The sequence below is a fragment of the Hylobates moloch genome, unplaced genomic scaffold (genome assembly GCF_009828535.3).
Source record: "Hylobates moloch isolate HMO894 unplaced genomic scaffold, HMol_V3 SCAFFOLD_16, whole genome shotgun sequence".
Lineage (NCBI taxonomy): Eukaryota > Metazoa > Chordata > Mammalia > Primates > Hylobatidae > Hylobates > Hylobates moloch.
Window position 1 is genome coordinate 42,110,337 of NW_026652291.1, and position 18,666 is coordinate 42,129,002.

The 18,666-nt window shown below is 41.8% G+C and overlaps 1 protein-coding gene across 2 annotated transcripts; it reads left to right on the plus strand.

The window, feature by feature from the left end:
• Positions 1-516: 516 nt before the first annotated feature.
• GPHB5 (glycoprotein hormone subunit beta 5) lies at positions 517-18,080 on the plus strand. Of its 2 annotated transcripts, XM_032134683.2 has the most exons (3): positions 10,550-10,957; positions 11,931-12,135; positions 16,707-18,080. In XM_032134683.2, the coding sequence occupies exons 2-3, from the start codon at positions 11,932-11,934 to the stop codon at positions 16,893-16,895; spliced, it is 393 nt and encodes a 130-aa protein (XP_031990574.1). In that variant the 5' UTR covers positions 10,550-10,957; position 11,931; the 3' UTR covers positions 16,896-18,080. The 2 variants fall into 2 exon arrangements, 1 of the variants encoding a protein (XP_031990574.1); XR_009210311.1 differs by lacking the exons at positions 10,550-10,957; positions 11,931-12,135 and adding an exon at positions 517-637 and having other exon boundaries at positions 16,707-16,728.
• The last annotated feature ends 586 nt before the right edge of the window (positions 18,081-18,666 follow it).

The following is an 18,666-nucleotide window of genomic DNA, read 5'->3' on the forward strand; positions in this document are numbered from 1 at the left end:
TGATTTTCCTACAGTCAACAATGCTCCTGGCAGTAATTGTTAGTGTTCAGAGCTAATAAGTAATTGTGTTCCTTTCTTTGCTCTGAGCTTGGAACTAATAGAAAAATAAGATGCAAGAATCTGACAGGAGGAGATAAAAATATTGGCTTTCTTATTGAACGAAGTTAAATGAGAGAGTATAGCTTGGTATGTAGTCAAATGACCTTTGCCCTGAATTGAAGCTACACATTTGACAGACACTGGTGGTTATCTACCCTACAGCTATTCCTTGCTTTTATCCCTTGCCAGCAGAGCTGGTGTCCAACTATAGAGGCTGAAAATGCCTGTTACTGTTATTCTCAGCCTTCCTTGATATCTAGATCATGTGATTAAGGAGGAAATCTGCAGGAAACTTCTGTAAGACTTTTCCTCTTTTGAAAGAGAGATGCTTGGAACAAGATACCTTCCTCTCTTGATTCCTTTCCTTTTTGCTTTAGCTGTTGCTGTTTCAGGACACTAAGGCTGGAGGTGGGGAGGCATGTCAACACACTGAGGATGGCAGAACAGAAAAAAGGAAAGCATCTGGGTCCTTGATGACATTGTGGAGCAGCAACACCAATGGCAGATCTCCCTGACTCTGGGCTTCTTGTTACTTAAAGTAAGTTTATGCCCCCTCAGTGGCTTGCACCTGTAACTTGCAGCCAAAACCATCCTAACAGATAAATCTTCCTGAATTTTAAAATCTCCAAAATGTTGAGTCACCGTGTTTATTTTCCAATCTCACCACTCAGATAAGAGACTCAGGGTAGGAGTGTGGAGTAGAGAGACAGAGGCCACATGTATCCTGCCCAGACTTTTCCGTCTTGCCTGCCATGGAGAAGTGAGAATGGAAGATAATCACCCCAACCTCAGCCAATCCTATCATAATATTGGGGGAAAAAAAGATTACGTGGGAGTCTAAAAATAAAAGGGTCTTTTAATTTTTTCAATTGAGAAATTAGATCCATAATTTTATGTGATGAATGGAGTTGAACTGAGCGTGTGTGTGTGTTTCAATAGTATTTCTAAAACTTCATGCTCTTGGCCTAGTCTGATGAAGGCCTTATCTATCTTCAAGGCAGTTCAGAAAATAGAGCATTAATAAGTGTTAGGCATGCCTGAAATGTGTATCTTGTTTCCAGAGCCCCGGACATGAACAATGCAAAAAGGAAGAATCTAGTTACTACGTCTTTGAGGCACAGTAATTTCATTATGAAGTTTCCTTCTTTACTTTTCTCCCCTGAGGGGAGAGGATTATTAAAATTAGGTCATTGCCCATTGGGCTGTCAGAAGAGCCCAAACTCCTTTATCCAAAGAAAGCTACAGAATGGCAGAAGTGATGGAAGTAAATAGCTGGCTGTCAATCAGATCTAATTTCCATACTCTCCACATTTCTTTGATGAGATATTTCAAGCTGCAAAGAGGGAAAATGTTTTTTTCTCCCTGAAGTAATTGAAGTTAGTGTCATAACACCCAGCCAAACAGAGCAAAATGCCAAGAAGCAGATGTGTACACTGACCATTCACAAGGAGGAATTGGTTCAAATTGGTGGTGGGGTGAAAGTGATCAGGTTTAATGTCCTGTGATGGGAAAGAAGATAATAGGGAAGTGGTGCTGACCCAGCTGCCTGAGCCTAATGCTTCCAGGACCACTTGTTGCCTGGGTAAGCTCACACCCCCATGTGTGGGTCCCACACTGCACCAACACAAAGCTCTTGGTGTTTCATGACGGCATCTGCACTGGCCCACTGAGTTCTCATTTAGATATGGGAAGGCAAGTCTTTTTGGATTGACTATTTGCTGTTCTGGAAATATTTGCCAAACTTTAATGGAGACTGACGAAGATATGAGTCAGGAGAAAATGAGAATAAGTGGTATTTAGTGTTCTCCACAATCATTTGGTCAGTCATTTCCTTAAGTGTTTATTGGCTACTGTGTGCAGGCATAGGGGATGTAAGAGTGGGCAGGAGAGTCATGGCAGGCATAGGTACTTGGAGCTAATGGTCTAATGGGGCTAGAGACAAATGAACTATCACTGACGATGCAGTGTGAAAGGGACTGCTGTAGGGAAGGTACTTGATGAGAGCACATGGCCTGGGTGCCCACCTCAGACTTGGAGGATCAGGATCAGGGCGGGCTTCCGGAAGGAAGCAGCAGCTAAGCCAAGTGCTAGACAATGAGCAAAGGCAAAGCAGAGGCAGGAGTTGGGGAGATGAAAGGGTAAGTGTGAAGGCAGAAGAGAGGCATCAGTAAGAGGTGTCTTCAAGGGCTCTGAATTAGGAAGCCTGGGTCAATCACAAGGCATTTGGGAGACAGAACCACAGGATTGTGTGTGTGTGTGTGTGGTGGAGGTAGGATATCAGACAGGGAGGTATCAAGAATGAATCTCAGGTGGTATTGTTTACAGAGATGAAAAACAAGATGAATAGGATGGGAAAGAGCCTGGGGAGAAAGATAATGAACTTTGTTTGGGACATAATGAGGTTGCACTGTTTCTGTGACATCCAAATAAGGAGATCAAGTAGATAGTGAGGAAATCAATAAATAGTGTTAGATGTTTATGTGCTTAATATTCAGGCTGTTTCAGCTTTCTGTCCTGGGTCTAGTTTATTTTCTATCCATGGCTTGTTAACCCAGAATCTTGAGTTTAAGGCTTATACATTACCCAGCTCTTAAGTCTCAAACTCTATCTCTAATCTTTGGCTGGCATTTTGCAAAGGTGGGTCACTGACTCCAAGAGACACTCAGGACCCAGGAGCCACAGACATAAATGGGTCTTACATTAGTTGTTAAAATGCTGCTGTTCAGTATACTCACAGTTGTGATGGCTTCAAGATCTTATGTTGTATTTTCCATCCCTCCAGCCTAGGTTGCTTTTTTTTTCAATCCTATTCTTCATTATAAAAGTCCTCCATCTTCTTGATTATATTAGTTTTTCTTTTCTGGACCTGATTACCATTCTGGCTTCATTGTTCATGAAATGTCAGGGTCATCTCTGCGTTGGAGAAATTTCTATCTATAAATCACTCCAATGCAGGCTCGTCAGTGTTGTTAAGGTAAGAAGCAGTGACTGAGGGAGGCAAACAGGCATATTTCTAAAGATTGAGACTTTCAAATCCAGTAATTTTGTTCAGCAGATAAGAAATCATGGTTCTGGGTAAATGAGCATTTTGATAAGTTCAGAAAAAACATTCTCTTTTATGGACTCACTGCTTTAAGCTTTGAAATTTCACATGCATCAGCTGCATGGGCTCAGCTGGTGAGGACTCAGATATTTCTATAAGGTTGATCTAATGATCCCCTCACTTTAGGCCAAGGTTTCTCACTGGAGCAGTATGACAAAGTGGCTAAAGCAGCCTGATACAGTGCAAAACAGTCAGCCAGAGCCAAATTTGAATGCCAGCTCCATCGCTGCTTAGCTGGAAAGCCATGGTTAATTTGTTTAACTTGTCAGAAAGGGTAGGTAATAAAACAGTTCATAGGTTTGTGGTGGTTATTTTTGTAAGAATTAATACATATGCTACTTGAACAGGGTCTAGAAGGAGCTCAAATAATTACTTCTTGCCACTGGGAAGCATCGGCACTGTCCAATATGGTAACCACCACATGTAGCTCTTGAAATGTGGCATTTTGGATGGGATGTGTGGCCAATTATATGTATCATTGCCAACCAGGTTCTTTCACCAAGGCTGGAGGAGTGCAGTGGCATGATCACAGCTCACTGCAGCCACGACCTCCTGGGCTCAAGGGATCCTTCCACCTCAGCCTCCCAAGTAGCTGGGACTACAGGCATGAGCCACCAAGCCCAGCTCATTTTTGTATTTTTTTTTTTTATAGAGATAGGTTTTTGCCATGTCACCCAGGCTGGTCTCAAACTCCTGAGCCCAAGCGATCCTCCCGCCTTGGCCTCCCAAAGTGCTGGGATTACAGGTGTAAGCCACTGCACCCAGCCAATGCCAACCAGATTCCAAAGACTTAATATAAAAAAAAAGGATGTCAAAAGAGTGTAAAATATTTCATCAATAACTTTTTATGTTGATTACATGTTGAAACGTGGACATTTTAGGTAATGTTGAGTTAAATAAAATCTATTTTATTTCTAGCAGTTATTACCTACTGATTATTTAAATTAATTTACTTTTTTTTTTTTTTTTTTTTTTTTTTTTACCTTTTTAAATGTGACTACTAGAAAATTTAACATTGCATGTGTGACTTCTATCTTTATTGGATACCTCTCCTTTAGACATAGAACTTACCACGAAGGGCTTTCAGTATCTGAAGTTGTAGGCAGAGTACTTGCCTAGGTCACCGTAGCAACCTCCCCAGCCGGTTTGTTTGCTCCGTCTTTCTCCTCACTATACCCTGGGCACCTTTCAGAGTGCCCGATCTGCATCCGACCTGCTGCTACCATTCTTGGCCCCGGCTCTTCCTGAATATACTCTATGCTCAATCATGATGAAAGAAAAACTCATCACACCCTCATTCATGTGTTCAGTTATTCACTCAACAGTTTTTGATAATTAACTGTGAGCCAGGCAGTATTCTAGGCATTGGAGAAATAGTGGTGAACAAGATGGACAAAGCCCTTGCTCTACATGTGGTGTCTTCTGCCTGGAATACATTTTCTTTCACACTCTCTCTGTCTCTCCCACTATCCCCTTGGTAACTAACTGGAATCACCACTCGAGGAAGTCTCTCCTGACAACACTCCTCCCCACATCTTTTTTTTTTTTTTTGAGACAGAGTCTTGCTCTGTCGCCCAGGCTGGAGCATGGTGGTGTGATCTTGGCTCACTGCAACCTCCACTTCCTAGGTTCAAGCGATTCTCCTGCCTCAGCCTCCCTAGTAGCTGGGATTACAGGTGCATGCTACCATGCCTGGCTAATTTTTATATTTTTAATAGAGACGGGGTTCGCCATGTTGACCACACTGGTCTTGAACTCCTGACCTCAGGTGATCCGCCTGCCTCGGCCTCCCGAAGTGCTGGGATTACGGGCATGAGCCACCATGCCCGGCCCCCACACCTTAGTCTAAGCTCCCATAGCCTCCTATTGTCATTTTTATCATAGGACTTATCACATTTACTGTTATGTCAATTTTCAAAAGTCAAGTTTTTTATTCTGAGAAAATTGTAGATTCGTATGCAGTTATAAGAATACAGACAGACCCCTTATACCCCTTTCCCAGTCTCCCTCAATGATAACACCTTGCAAAACTGTTATACGATATCACAATGAGGGTATTGGCGTTGATACAATGACTGATCTGGTTCAGAGTTCCCATTTTACTTGTATTTGTGTGCATGTGTGTGTTTAGTTCTATGCAATTTTCTTTCTTTTGTGTATCCACCACTACAGTCAAGAGACAGAACATTTCCCACGGGGTGCAGTGGCTCATGCCTGTAATCCCAGCACTTTGGGAGGCCGAAGTGGGTGGATCACCTGAGGTCAGGAGTTCAAGACCAGCCTGGCCAACATGGTGAAACCCCATCTGTACTGAAAATACAAAAAATTAGCCGGGCATGGTGGTGTGTACCTGTAATCCTAGCTACTTGGGAGGCTGAGGCAGGAGAATTGCTTGAACCTGGGAGGCGAAGGTTGCAGTGAGCCAAGATCCTGCCATTGCACTCCAGCCTGGGTGACAGAGTGAGACTCTGTCTCAAAAAAAAAAAAAAAAAAAAAAAAAAAGGACAGAACATTTCCATCGTGCAAAAATTCTTCATGTCATCTTTTTATAACCATAACACTTCCTCCCCACCCCTGACCCTTACCTGACCTTTATTAACCCCTGGCAACCACTGGTCTAGTTTCCATTTCTATAACTGTTATTTCAAGAATGTTATATAAATGGAATCATACAGTACATAGCCTTTCAGGATTAGCTTTTTTCCACTCAGCATAATTCTCTGGAGATCCATCTAAATTGTGTGTTTATTCCCTTTTATTGGTGAGTAATATTCCATGTTACAGCTGTACTACAGTTTGTTTAACCATGCACCTGTTGAAGGGCCCTTGAGTTGTATCCAGTTTGGGGCTATTATGAATAAAGCTGCTTTGAACATGTGTAGGTTTTTATGTGAATATAAATTTCCATTTCTCTGGGGTAAATGACCAAGGATGCAGTTTTTAGGTCCATATATGTTGGTTTATTTATCATTAGACTATTGACACTTTGAGGACAGCTTGTTAGCTTCGTTCATATGTGCATCAAATGTTCTTTGTATGTATCTGACATATGGTAACACTCAATGATATGCTCAATAAAATACAGATTCCCAGAAAGAAGGAGGGATAGAGGGAGTAGGAAAAGGAAAGGAAGGAGGAAAGAAATCTTTGAGAACTGTTAGTTGTCAGCTCACCACACACCCCGCCCGTCACCTCCCAACATCATTATATTTTATTATTTTTAATAAACCCATCGACCCCAGTGTGAGACAGTAGTTGCTTAATACCTGTTAGTTAAATGATATAACACTCTGGCGAGTAGAACAGCTCTCCTGTCCTCTTCTCCATCCTCCCATCACTGGAGCGTAGGGATGGACACACACAGACACACGTGTGCATACTCAGTGGCCAGGAGCCTAGGAATCTTTTCTGGAACAAAGTCAAGCTCTAACAAATGAAGTGCTGTTTTTTCGAAGCTTAGCTAGCAAAAACCTTGGCCTTGTCTGTGTGACTGCCCCAGGAATTACAAATGAAGAGTTTGGGGACCCAGCAGCTTTGTGGACTCATTCCAATGAGAATACAGGATGCACCTGAAATAAAGAATGCCTCTTTGTGACTCATTAAACTCTGCTCTGTTCCTCCCTATTAGGCATGTGTCTGCCATGCCCTGCAAAGCTATGATATTCAAAAGTGGAAGAGTCAGGCGGAAATAAAAACATTTCACTTCAGCGCCTAAACCATGTGCCCCTTAATTTGAAATAAATCTGTGACAACTGACAGATAATTCTTTCAGACAGTTATGGAGAAAGGCTTGACTTGTCCTAGTAAATCAGACACAGGAGTCATTATTTTTAGTCTTGTTAAAAAAATGTTACCATAGCAACTGCACCATCATCTCGGGCAAATGTTATCTCTTTAAGTCAATAACATGAGGAGCTGACCCACAAATACCCAGTGCTTTGAAAGGAAGAAATGACTTTTCAACAAATTTAATTTCTTCTAAGTCTTCACTATTCATCTTCATTCATATGCCCAGAATTCCTCCCCTCTCCCCTGCGGAAAATAAGCAGTATTAAAAGCAACATACCACTTTATAAGATTCAAGGCTGACCTTTCTTCTATTATTAATTCTATTAGTTCCTTGAAACTCATAGCTTCATTTGTGGCTTTTTTTCCACCCATGGGAAGCATAATGCTAATTAATTTGACCCTTGGGCAGAGCATTGTGTATTTTGAGAACACGGTGTGGAAAAACATACTAGAGCATGCACATCTTTTCTAAACTCTTAAGAGATGGTTTTAAGTGATGCAGCAAACAGCTTAGTTCCTGTGGGCTCTCATTTAATACCTGTACAAGATAGTGGATGCTCAGTGAGCATTGGTTGGCTTAGTTGGTTTGACTCCATATTTGGTCAGAACTGAAATTGAGTGTTTATGAAGATTTATTAATATATTGAAATTTGCAACTGTGATAAAGCTTTTACCCTCAAAATATGAGATTTGGACTTTAAAAATTAAGGCTAACACTTTAGATTTTTTCTTCTACTGAAAACATGTTGTTAATTTTAGTGTCAGATTAAAGCACCCCACGTTGGCTGGGAAAGCAAAGTTGGTGCTTACCCATGTCCTGGTTTCAGAATGCTGGTGAGGTCTCACAGTCCCCAAAGACTTTGCTTCTTCTCTTCTCAGACTCACATTTTTTTTTTTCACCTCTAATACTTCGAAATCAGGATATGCCTAACAATTGCTGGTGTGATGTAATTTTTTATTGGCAGCTTTTTATTTCTTAGTGGTACACATGATAGTGATGCATTTCCAGGGAAGGAAAGAGAAACAACAATTATTGCCTACTTATCATGTATCAAGCCCTGTGAGAAGTAATTTATAGACATTATTTTGTAGAATCCTCACATGACCCCTATGATGGAGGCATTTTCAACTTTGTAGGAAGCTGAGACTCAGGTGGGCTACTAGACTTGTACGAGATCATAAGTTGGCGAGTGTCAGAATCAAGATTTCAGCACGATGCAGCTGACTTTATGGTTGTGTAACCTTCCGCACTCTCTCTGACTTGTCCTCAGCTTCTTGTGCTCATAAAATAGTTTATAAATATTTAAATTCTGGAGCTGGGAAGGGCCTTAGGAGTCACAGGGTCCAACCCCACTGTGTTACAGATGAAGAAACTGAGGCTCAGAGAAGTGACTTGCTCAAGGTAGTCCCAAAGGAGATTGTGCCACTGAGAATCAACATGGCTGCAGGAGGGATGGGAGTGTTTCCAGGCTCTGTCAGTGTCTCCATCTCCTGCACACAGTGTGCACCCCAGGATTTCCCCACATGGGACTGCCTTCCCTGGACCAGGCCTCAGTTTCTCAGTCACCCCTTTGAGGCACTAACACTTGGCTCCTTCCTCTGGAGTCACGATCCCCCTGGAATTCAAGATGATTGCTCACGTATACCACTTCTCCTTTCTTTCTTCCCCTCGTGAACCTATATCTTGTGCCTCACCCTCCAAGGTGACAATAAATCCATGTGAAGATGATCATGGAACAAAAGGAGAGAAGATTCTCCAGAGTCTATCCTTGGAGTCATTACTTATATGTTTCTTTGCTATCTCAAGAGAGGGACTTTAATGGTGGGAACTTCAACGTAGATTGAAGGGAAGGTGGCAGGCACATGCACACTATGGTGCAGAGATATTCTGTAGGTAGCAGGGCATTAATTAGCCTTTGAAGTCACTCTACAAACTCTCACTCTGTCCACAGAGAGGTGCGACACGGCCTAGATTGCAAAAGGTGGCATCCATACACCATTCTCCTTTCCTACACCCAGGATGAAGCTGATGGGCCACCGCCCTTTGCCCTTAGAATGATTTCAGCTGTCTTCTTTAACACAACATTCCAGGTAGCCTCTTCCCATTAACTGTAGTTGGTTACAGGGATGAAATAGACCCATTTGCCTTTCCCAGTGTTGTTGAAAGCTTTCGAAGTAGGCAGGTTACAAAACGATTGAGTTCCTATTTCTTCCAGTGTAAAAATGAGAAAATAATAATTGACTTAAAGAATTGTTGTAAGGTCTAGAGATAACATGTAAGAGCACAGCAGATTCCATGGTACCATAGTAGATGCTTAGTGACTATAAATTGTCATTCTTATAAAGTTAATGCTGACAGGGTGGAATGCATGATGCCACATCTCTGCATTATAAAAAAGTTGGGGATTGTGAAAGAAGGATGCTCTTGGCCTTTGTAATCTGTCTTTATTTTGTGACTCTGCAGACACAAGTGTGTATGTTTCAGGTCTTAAAGTGTTGGGCAGCCGTCTTCAGAAACAGCCCAGGATGGCAGCTCACTGCCGACTGGCTAGCTCTTGGCCAGCAAGTTAGGAAGGTCAGGCCAGCTGAGCAGTCCGTCCCCAGAGTACTCCAGTTCTGGTTATGCAACTCACAGGCTGAAGGGCTGAAGAAAGTCCTTTTTCCAAGCGTAGTTCAATTTTCTATAAAATATGTGTAATAATTCTGCTCTAGAGAGAGGGGTGGTAAATTGATGGACTCACTGGGCATTGTTATCTGTTTTGAAAGTGAAATCTACAATAAGCAGTACATTTATTTAAACAACACTTTTCTTTGCAGAAAATGGAAATGTTTAACTTCTTTACTTTTACTTCGTTTCACTAGTTAGTGTGCGTCTTCAATGTCTCTGCCTATGTCATTATTTACTACGATATCGAAACTCCTAAGGGCAAAGATGATGTCTGCTTCATTTACTTTTTAAAGCACCCAGAAAAATGCCATGAACAAGTACATTTTTCATCCACTCATGCTGTTATTGTAGATTGAAATATAAACTATATCCCATATGCATAAAAAATATTTTGCTCTTATTTGAATAATTTAAGACCAAAAATCTGGTAAAACGTCTCTGTCAGAGCAGCACTGAATGTCCTTACAGTCAGAACAAATGCATACCTATTGGTTTATTTTAATTTTAAAACATTGATATTGACTGACTCTTTACTACAAAAGTCTGCCCAATGTAGAACATGTGAAAAATGCTGAAAACCATATAATGAAATGAAAAGTTTTCTTTAATTCCCATGCTGGAAGATAATCACTTGGAACATCTTGGTATTTTTTCCTAAATGATTCATTTTAAGGTGTTATTAACATCATCTAATTCTTAGCTAATTTTAAGACTTTTGACATGTTTCTTCTCATTGTGATTTCCATCTTTTCAGGTAGTGATCCTGTGTTCTTTCCAGCAAGAATTATTGTTTTGTTATTTTTCAGTGTATTGAAACATGTTGTCGGTTAAAGGAAAGGGTTTGCCATGAGCTGCTAGTCACTTACCCCTGTTTCAAAGGAAACTTGTGGTTACCATGAAGGAAAATTTAATCCATCTGCCACAATGCATTTGTTCTCCTGAGAACCAGGTGGAACTACCTCTGACTATTTCCTTAGGATTATGCCACCCACCAAGGTAACTTTCTGTTTCAGTGGTGATGTTGAGAAACAAAACAACACCCTTTAAGTTAATCAGTTTTGGAAAATAGAGACTGGCTTTCTATTCCATGGCTTTGATGTGTTTAGTAGTTCCTGTAAGGATCTGCCTCTCTTTTGTTTTGATTGACAAGACTTTCCTATATATTTGAGCAATCAAGCAGCCCAGTAACAGAAGGTAGAAACATTTACCCAGAGCAAACTTCTACCATTCATTGTGACTTCCTGAAATCTTAGTGCAAGTTTCATCTCTAAAAGAAGAGTGGGCTTCTGCAAGATTAGGTAAGTGCTTCTCCATATTTGTAACCTCCTTCCAGAGGAGGGGAAGCCCAGAGAACTTGCTACAGTAAGGTCAGAAGTAGGAACTGTGAGAATAATGAGTTCAGTGGGGGGTAAGGGTCCATGAATGCCATATCCTTTATACTTCAAAATCCAGGTGAGTTCTGTCTAGTGGACAAAGCATGAAGCGGGTTGATTCTGGCTCCTGAAAGAGCACAGGGAATGACCAAGACCCAGAGAGTATGGACTTGGCAGTGGATTGAGGTTATGTTTTAAATAACTGCTATGGTTTCCATCATTTGGATTTAAATTGAATCATAAGTAGGTGCTGTTGCAGTGGAAGCCTAGAGCAGAAGCAATTTACAGTGAGTAGGACATATTTATGAATGGCCACCAACTCAGGTGATAGGTTTCATGATATCTTCTGCATATCCATATTTAGTGGTGAGTTGGTTTAGTAACGATGCATATAGGGAATACTATTATTAATATTTATCAACCCCTCCAAATCATTCCCCATCATGACACTCAAAATATAGTTTTGAGCAAAGTATGTAACATGGCACCCAAATACCCTGGACCTGAATAAAAATAATTTATATGTATTCATGTATTCTGTTGGATTATGGATTAGTTTTGGTGTTGCTCATATTTTATGTTTATTTTGGAAAGACCACTGGGACAAACTTCTTTAACACACATGTCAACTGCAGCAGTTAAGTTACAATAAGGAAAAGCCTGAGAATGCACTTGGAGGATGGGCATCTAGAGAGGGCCATGGAATTCACACTGGCACCAGTTACAGGAATCTCTGGATGCCTGTGTTGGAGTTTGTGGGCATTTACAATTTCTGGGCTCATTTTCCCTGAAATGCTAGGAGCAAGGTCCCTTTGATAGTGACAAATGCATGGTTGGCTGCGCCATTGAAGGCAGCCAGATCTGTTAAACTCTGTCCTTTCCCTCTCCGGAAGAGCAGCATGAAGCTAGCATTCCTCTTCCTTGGCCCCATGGCCCTCCTCCTTCTGGCTGGCTATGGCTGTGTCCTCGGTGCCTCCAGTGGGAACCTGCGCACCTTTGTGGGCTGTGCCGTGAGGGAGTTTACTTTCCTGGCCAAGAAGCCAGGCTGCAGGGGCCTTCGGATCACCACGGATGCCTGCTGGGGTCGCTGTGAGACCTGGGAGGTGAGTTGCTAAGATGTGCAGATGGCAGTGTCTTCTGGGCCAGCAGCTTGGGTCTGATTCTTAAGAGTTCACTTTTTAAATGATATGAGGTAGAGCTGAGACATCTGCCCTTTCCTGTGGATTTAAAAAACCAAAACAAAACTATGACTGGCATCTTCCAAAAGTGATTTGAAAAACATGATGTTGCCCCTCTAACAAAGCATTGATAAGATTAAGAATTTGGTTTACATTGTGTCTATGTATCTGGGAATCATCTCTGGGAGGTCAAGATGTACTGTTCTACCCATTTTACAGATGACATGGAGGGATTCAAGGGAGAGTGGCTGCAAAGTCACGTAGAGCATCATTGTAAAGCTGGGAATCAATTTGTGGTTCAAGCTTGTGACCCAAACTCCTCCCTATGTTTCTTCATTTTGGATAAATTAGCCAGTTTCCAAGAAAGAGGCCCTGAGCTGAAGGGTGAGAATTGGTCCCAGTGAAGGGTGAGACCCCTTCACTGCCTCTTCTGCAGCCCTTTTCCTCCTCAAGTCTCTGGGAGCCCTCTGGGGTTATCACTGACGGATCCATTAAGTTCCTTCATATTCAATTATACCTGGCCTTTTTAGAGACATTTAATTTAAAGTGGAGATAACACTGTCAAACAAAGTTAAAACCCTATTGGGCTAAGAGGAGCTGTCTGAGTGATGAAGAGGAAGAGAGCTATTCAGCACCCCAGCAGATCGCATTACATAGTGACTGTGGGCTCTTCCCCCTGAAGCCCGCCCACTTGGTAACCAATGAAGTGCTAGCTCTGATCTTGTCACTCCCTGGCCCAAAAACCTTGAATGTCCACACACTACTACAGATTCAATAACTAACTTTCAAGGTGCTCAGCAATATGGCGTCTGCCTGCTTTCCTGGAGACAACACATTTTCTTACTCTGGCCTTGGTAAGTGACTTTCAAAGGTTTTATCAAATAGCCCTCATGGATCTCATTTTGGTCCTTCCCTCATATCCCTTCTCCTTCCCATCTGTCATTATCATATTTATTCCTGATGCCCATCTGCAGTGCCAGCTCCCTTTCTGGGCCTTCTTTGACTTGCAGGTAAGCCCTTGACTATGCTCTACTTTTTGTCTTACTTCCTCCCCCACCACACGTGTGATTTAAATTTTTTGAGGACAGAGGTTCATTCTTACAACCTTCACAGCTTTTGTCAAGGTGTCGTGTATGAACAAGGCATTCAATACACATTTGTTGGTTGACTGGGATGGACCTCCCCCTGGAGGTGTAGATCCTCCAGCCTAATGGAAGGCCACTTAGAAGCACACGTGCATTGTGAGTGGACACTGCCATTGGGAAAAATAGCCTTCTCTTTGGGGACCCAGAGGGTAACCTGCTCTTGCTTAGGTACAATGGCGGCCCTGTGAATGGAATTGGGTCATAGTGATGAAATCTCCAAATTGGATGAAACTACTCTATCAAAGTAGTTTTCTTTTTGCCTCATTCAGGGCTTGAGCCCTACTAGCCAAATGAAAATCGGGTTTTGCTAAGTAGACTTTGCCTGTCAATTGGCAGCAAATTCACTTGGGGCACTTGGCGCCTCCTCCTGTTCAGGGACTGGCCTGGCAGGGCCTCTCCCTGTTCGCATCTAGTGTCTGGGCTATTTGAAGCCCTCTCTGTGCCAAATCCTCAAACTCCTGCTTCCCCTCAATTCAGCCCATCTTCTCTTCTTTTTAAAAACTGATGAATGTCTTTAATTGGATCATGGTCACCCATAGGAGGTAAGGAACTGTGCTCTCACTCGAAAGATGGAAGCACCAAAACCATTAAAGAACAAGATTCTCCCTGATCTTAGCCAGCTTTCATTCATGTCTTGACTGTGTTATGAAAAGGGAGGTTACCTATAGAAAATAAATAGAAGAATGAGATTCATTTTCCCAGCAATCTGAAAGTTTCTGAGCTACAAAGCACTTGATTTTTTGGGGGGGGGATCTTAACTGAAAGCATGTCTGAAAATAAGGATGTTCATGATGACAAACTGGCTGGATTTACATTTGAAGGTGGAATTGTTGTTGAAGATAGCTATTCCTCATAATCCGGGTATAGAGTTGCCAGATTTAGCAAACAAACAAACAGACAAACAAAATAAAACAAAACAACCAATCCCCTCCCCACAGAAACCCAAACTGAAATAAAACCAGAAAACCAGGAAGCCCAGGTAAATTTGAATTTAAGATAAATAATAAATAAATTTTTAGCATACGTCTGTCTGTCTCATATAGTATTTGGGACGACTTATTCCAAAAAATTATGTATCTGAAAATGAAATTTTATGGTGCGTCTAGTCTGCCTAGGTTCCCAGAGTACTAATGGTAAGAGGACTTAAAGCAAATACGGGAAGGTAGGAGAAAACAGATGAGGACAAATTCAGCTCTTCTGGTCTTTGTTAAAGGCAAGGCTGGCCGGGCGCAGTGGCTAACACCTGTAATCTCAGCACTTTGGGAGGCTGAGGTGGGTGGATCATGAGGTCAGGAGTTCGAAACCAGACTGGCCAGTTTTTAGTAGAGGCGAGTAAAACCCTGTCTCTACTAAAAATACAAAAATTAGCCGGGTGTGGTGGCATGCACCTGTAGTCCCAGCTACTTGGGAGACTTAGGCAGAAGACTCGCTTGAACCCAGGAGGTGGAGGTTACAGTGAGCCGAGATCACACCACTGCACTCAAGCCTGGGTGACAGAGTGAGACTCCATCTCAAAAAAAAAAAAAAAAAAAAAAAAGGAAAAAAAAGAGAAAAAAAAGGCAAGGCTGCTATTTTCATGACATTCATGCAAGAACTTCATCTTGAGTTACATATGTATATATATTCTTTTTTGTCTAGAACAAAGAAGAACAAAAAAGCAAAGTTACTGTCATTTGAAAGCTTGTTATTATTTTCATTACTTTCTTATAATAATTGCACTAATAAGGACAATGGATTGGCCGGGCGTGGTGGCTCACGCCTGTAATCCCAGCACTTTGGGAGGCTGAGGCGGGCAGATCACGAGGTCAGGAGATTGAGACCATCCTGGCTAACATGATGAAACCCTGTCTCTATTAAAAATACAAAAAATGAGCCGGGCGTGGTGGTGGGTGCCTGTAGTCCCAGCTACTCAGGAGGCTGAGGCGGGAGAATGGCATGAACCCAGGAGGTAGAGCTTGCAATTAGCCAAGATTGTGCCACTGAACTCCAGCCTGGGAGACAGCAAGATTCCGTCTCGAAAAAAAAAAAAAAATGGATTGCATTTATTGAACACTTACTTTGTGCTAGACATTGTACATTGTGTATATCATCTTACCTTATCTCTCAAACAATGGTGGGAGGTAGATACTTTGTTTTACAGAGGAGGAAACTGAGTCTTCAGGAAGTTGAGTGGATTTTCCAAGGTCTCCAGCAAGTGGCAGAACAGGGACTCAAGCTCCATAGTTCTGACTGCAGGGCTCGAGATGTTAACTCCAGCTAGGTGCTGATATTTTTTCTGATCTGTGTGTTCTGTTTATCAAAATTATCTTTGAACTTAAGATTTATAAAAGGTGAAGGAAGGAAATGAATCTTTTTGATGATCAGAACAGTGCACAGAGTATTCGGGAACCTGTCTTGTAATGTTTTCTTTCATTGATTCAATGACAAATAGTTATTGAAACCTTCCTGGGGTCTGTTTTAGGTACTGGAGGCATAGCGGTCAAAAATCTCTGTCCTAAAAGAGCTTACTTTCTAGAGTGGGAGGAATATCACACAAATGAATGAAAGGTAGACTATGTCATGTGGTATCGATCAGTGCTGTGGTGAAAAATAAAGCAGGATGGGGGATGGGAAGTTTCTGGGCATGGGGATGGAATGTTGCAATTTTAAATAGGGTGGTCAGGAAATGCTTCTCTGAGAGGGTGACATTCTAACAAAAACCAAAGGTTGGTGAAGGAGTGAATCATACGGGGGAAGAATGTTCCAGGCAGAAGGAACAGTAAGTGCAAAGGCCCTGAGCTGGGACTGTTCCTGGTGGGTCAGAGGAACAATAAGGAGACCTCTGTGAGCCTAGAAAGGAAGTCAGTGAGGTGGGAATTGTTGCAGGCATTTCAGAAGGTTGAGGTGCAGATAAGGTGATGTAGGTCTTGAAGGTGATCCTAAGGTCTTTGAATTTTGCTCTGAGTGAAATGGGATATCACTGGGGCTTTGGGCAGAGGAGTAATATGATCTGACTTATGTTTAAAAACAGGATCATTCAGGGCCACTGTGTTGCAAATAGATTGTAGGGAGTAAAAATGGAAGAGGGGAGACCAGTTAGAAGGTATTTGCAGTGACCAAGATGATTCATTTGCTGACTATGCATGGAGCACTTGCTGTGTGCTATGGTCTCTCCTGGGAGCTTAGGATATGTATGGTCTTGAATGAAATCAGCTTCTTGCTTTTAGGAGTTTGTTTTCTACTGGGAGACGACAGAGCAACAAGTAAATCAACGAATAACAAGTTAATTTCTGATAGTGATAAATGATACTAAAAAACTGAAACAAGATCATATGTTCTAATGAATTCTCTGTTTTCTATCTGTGGGGACAGAAACCCATTCTGGAACCCCCCTATATCGAAGCCCATCATCGAGTCTGTACCTACAACGAGACCAAACAGGTGACCATCAAGCTGCCCAACTGTGCCCCGGGAGTCAACCCATTCTACACCTATCCTGTGGCCATCCGCTGTGACTGCGGAGCCTGCTCCACTGCCACCACGGAGTGTGAGACCATCTGAGGCTGGCATGGTCTGCAGAGAGCAGCTAGCAGCCTCAGCCTCACAGACCCACCTGCGTGAGCAGCACATGCAGTTATACTTCCTGGATGCAAGACTGTTTAATTTCGACCATACCCATGGAGGAGGTTACCTGTCGCCCCTTAGGTCCAGCTCAGGCAAAAGGCCCAAATGCAGCCTACTTATGCTAAAAGTTCAAAACAATATTCGTGCCTTCACCAAAATAATTTCTCCAGTTCACATACCTGCAAATTAATTTTTCTTTGCCTTGAGTCTTGGAACATAATTTGTGTATCACAATCCTCCCCCAATTTGGACTTATAATATGCTAATGATTTAAACACATTGGATGTGATTAGGATATGAGGCTGGAAAGTCTTTAAATTCTCATCTTCTATTTAACAAGTGATCTCCAACCAGATTTATGATTAAAGGGCTAGAAATGAACAAAACCCATGTACTAGTCTTCCTCACCCCAGAGGAATTCCAGCTGCAAGCTTCTTTAGGGAAAATGCTCCCTTCCCCTTTTAACTGAGCAATTATCTACATAAGAAATAAGACTGCTCAGATATACAAAGAGAGTAGCTTCAATGAAAAGATGTTTGGATTTGGATAATTCTTTTCCCTAGCAAAATTCCCTAACTCCCTTAAGAGTCTTAATAAAGAGGCTACGTTGGGATTAAAAGAAAAAAAAAAACCCAGAAATAAAATATGTAACTAATAGCTGTCTCATTTAGCCTTAAAAACTTATTAAACTAAACTCATGTTTTAGAGTATGATGTTCTCCCAAAGCTATGGCAAAATGGCCAATCACAAGTATTCTTCCCCATTTATCATATTTTAAATTTAAGTTGTAACTTACTAAACTCAGAAATTTTACATGCGTTTAGGGGTAAAACTGCATCGCTGGCTCAGATGAAAAAGTCTGATTTTCTAGCTCCTGCCCTCTCTAAAATCTTACAGTAGCTAATTCTGTGGCTGGAAAAAACCTCTCAAACTCTAATGTTATGCAAATATCTTTAATTCTGGCATTTTTGGGTTTGAATTTAACCTTGTTCCTTTTTCATAATGTGCCAAGAAAACCTATATTAATGCCAATAAAGCATGTCCTCTGTCTTTTGGATTCATGACAAATTTCAAGAAAGTCTTTTTAGTTCTTAGTACACTTGGAATAACAGTGAGAAGCACACCTCAAATAAACTACAAGGTTATTTTTACTTAAGCATTAATGTGGCATGTCATGTTTAGTAAGGGACACAGACAGATGACTCTGGGTAGCATGAGTCCCAACGGTGGCATAGACATACCCCTGGGAGCCAGGAGTCCTCCTCGAATAAGAACTCAAGGAGTCCCCCTAAAACACAGTAAAGCAAATGTTGAGATTGACAGTCAAGTACTGGAATGCGGGATGAACATCTGGGAACAAAGGGCAGGAGCAAAATCCACCCAACCTTTAGCAGATGTGTTGGTAGGAAAGGAAGTCACTCTAACATAAGAAGAAGGCAAGTACTTGGGGTCTCTGCTGGAACAGTGGGTGATGATTAGGGATGAATCCTGGGTGGTGCCACTCAAGTGTTTTCAACCCACCTCTAAAGACTTTTCTCAGAATTTTCTGAGGCACAAAGGGCTTGCCAGGATTTGAGAAAAGATGACCGCAGCATGAATAAAGGTCCTGGCAGGAAACCAGTGATCTATTGTAGTGGGATACTGAAGAGATGATTTACAAAAGTGTGGGCAGAATTAAGGAAACCAATAAGTGGGGTTGAAACAGATC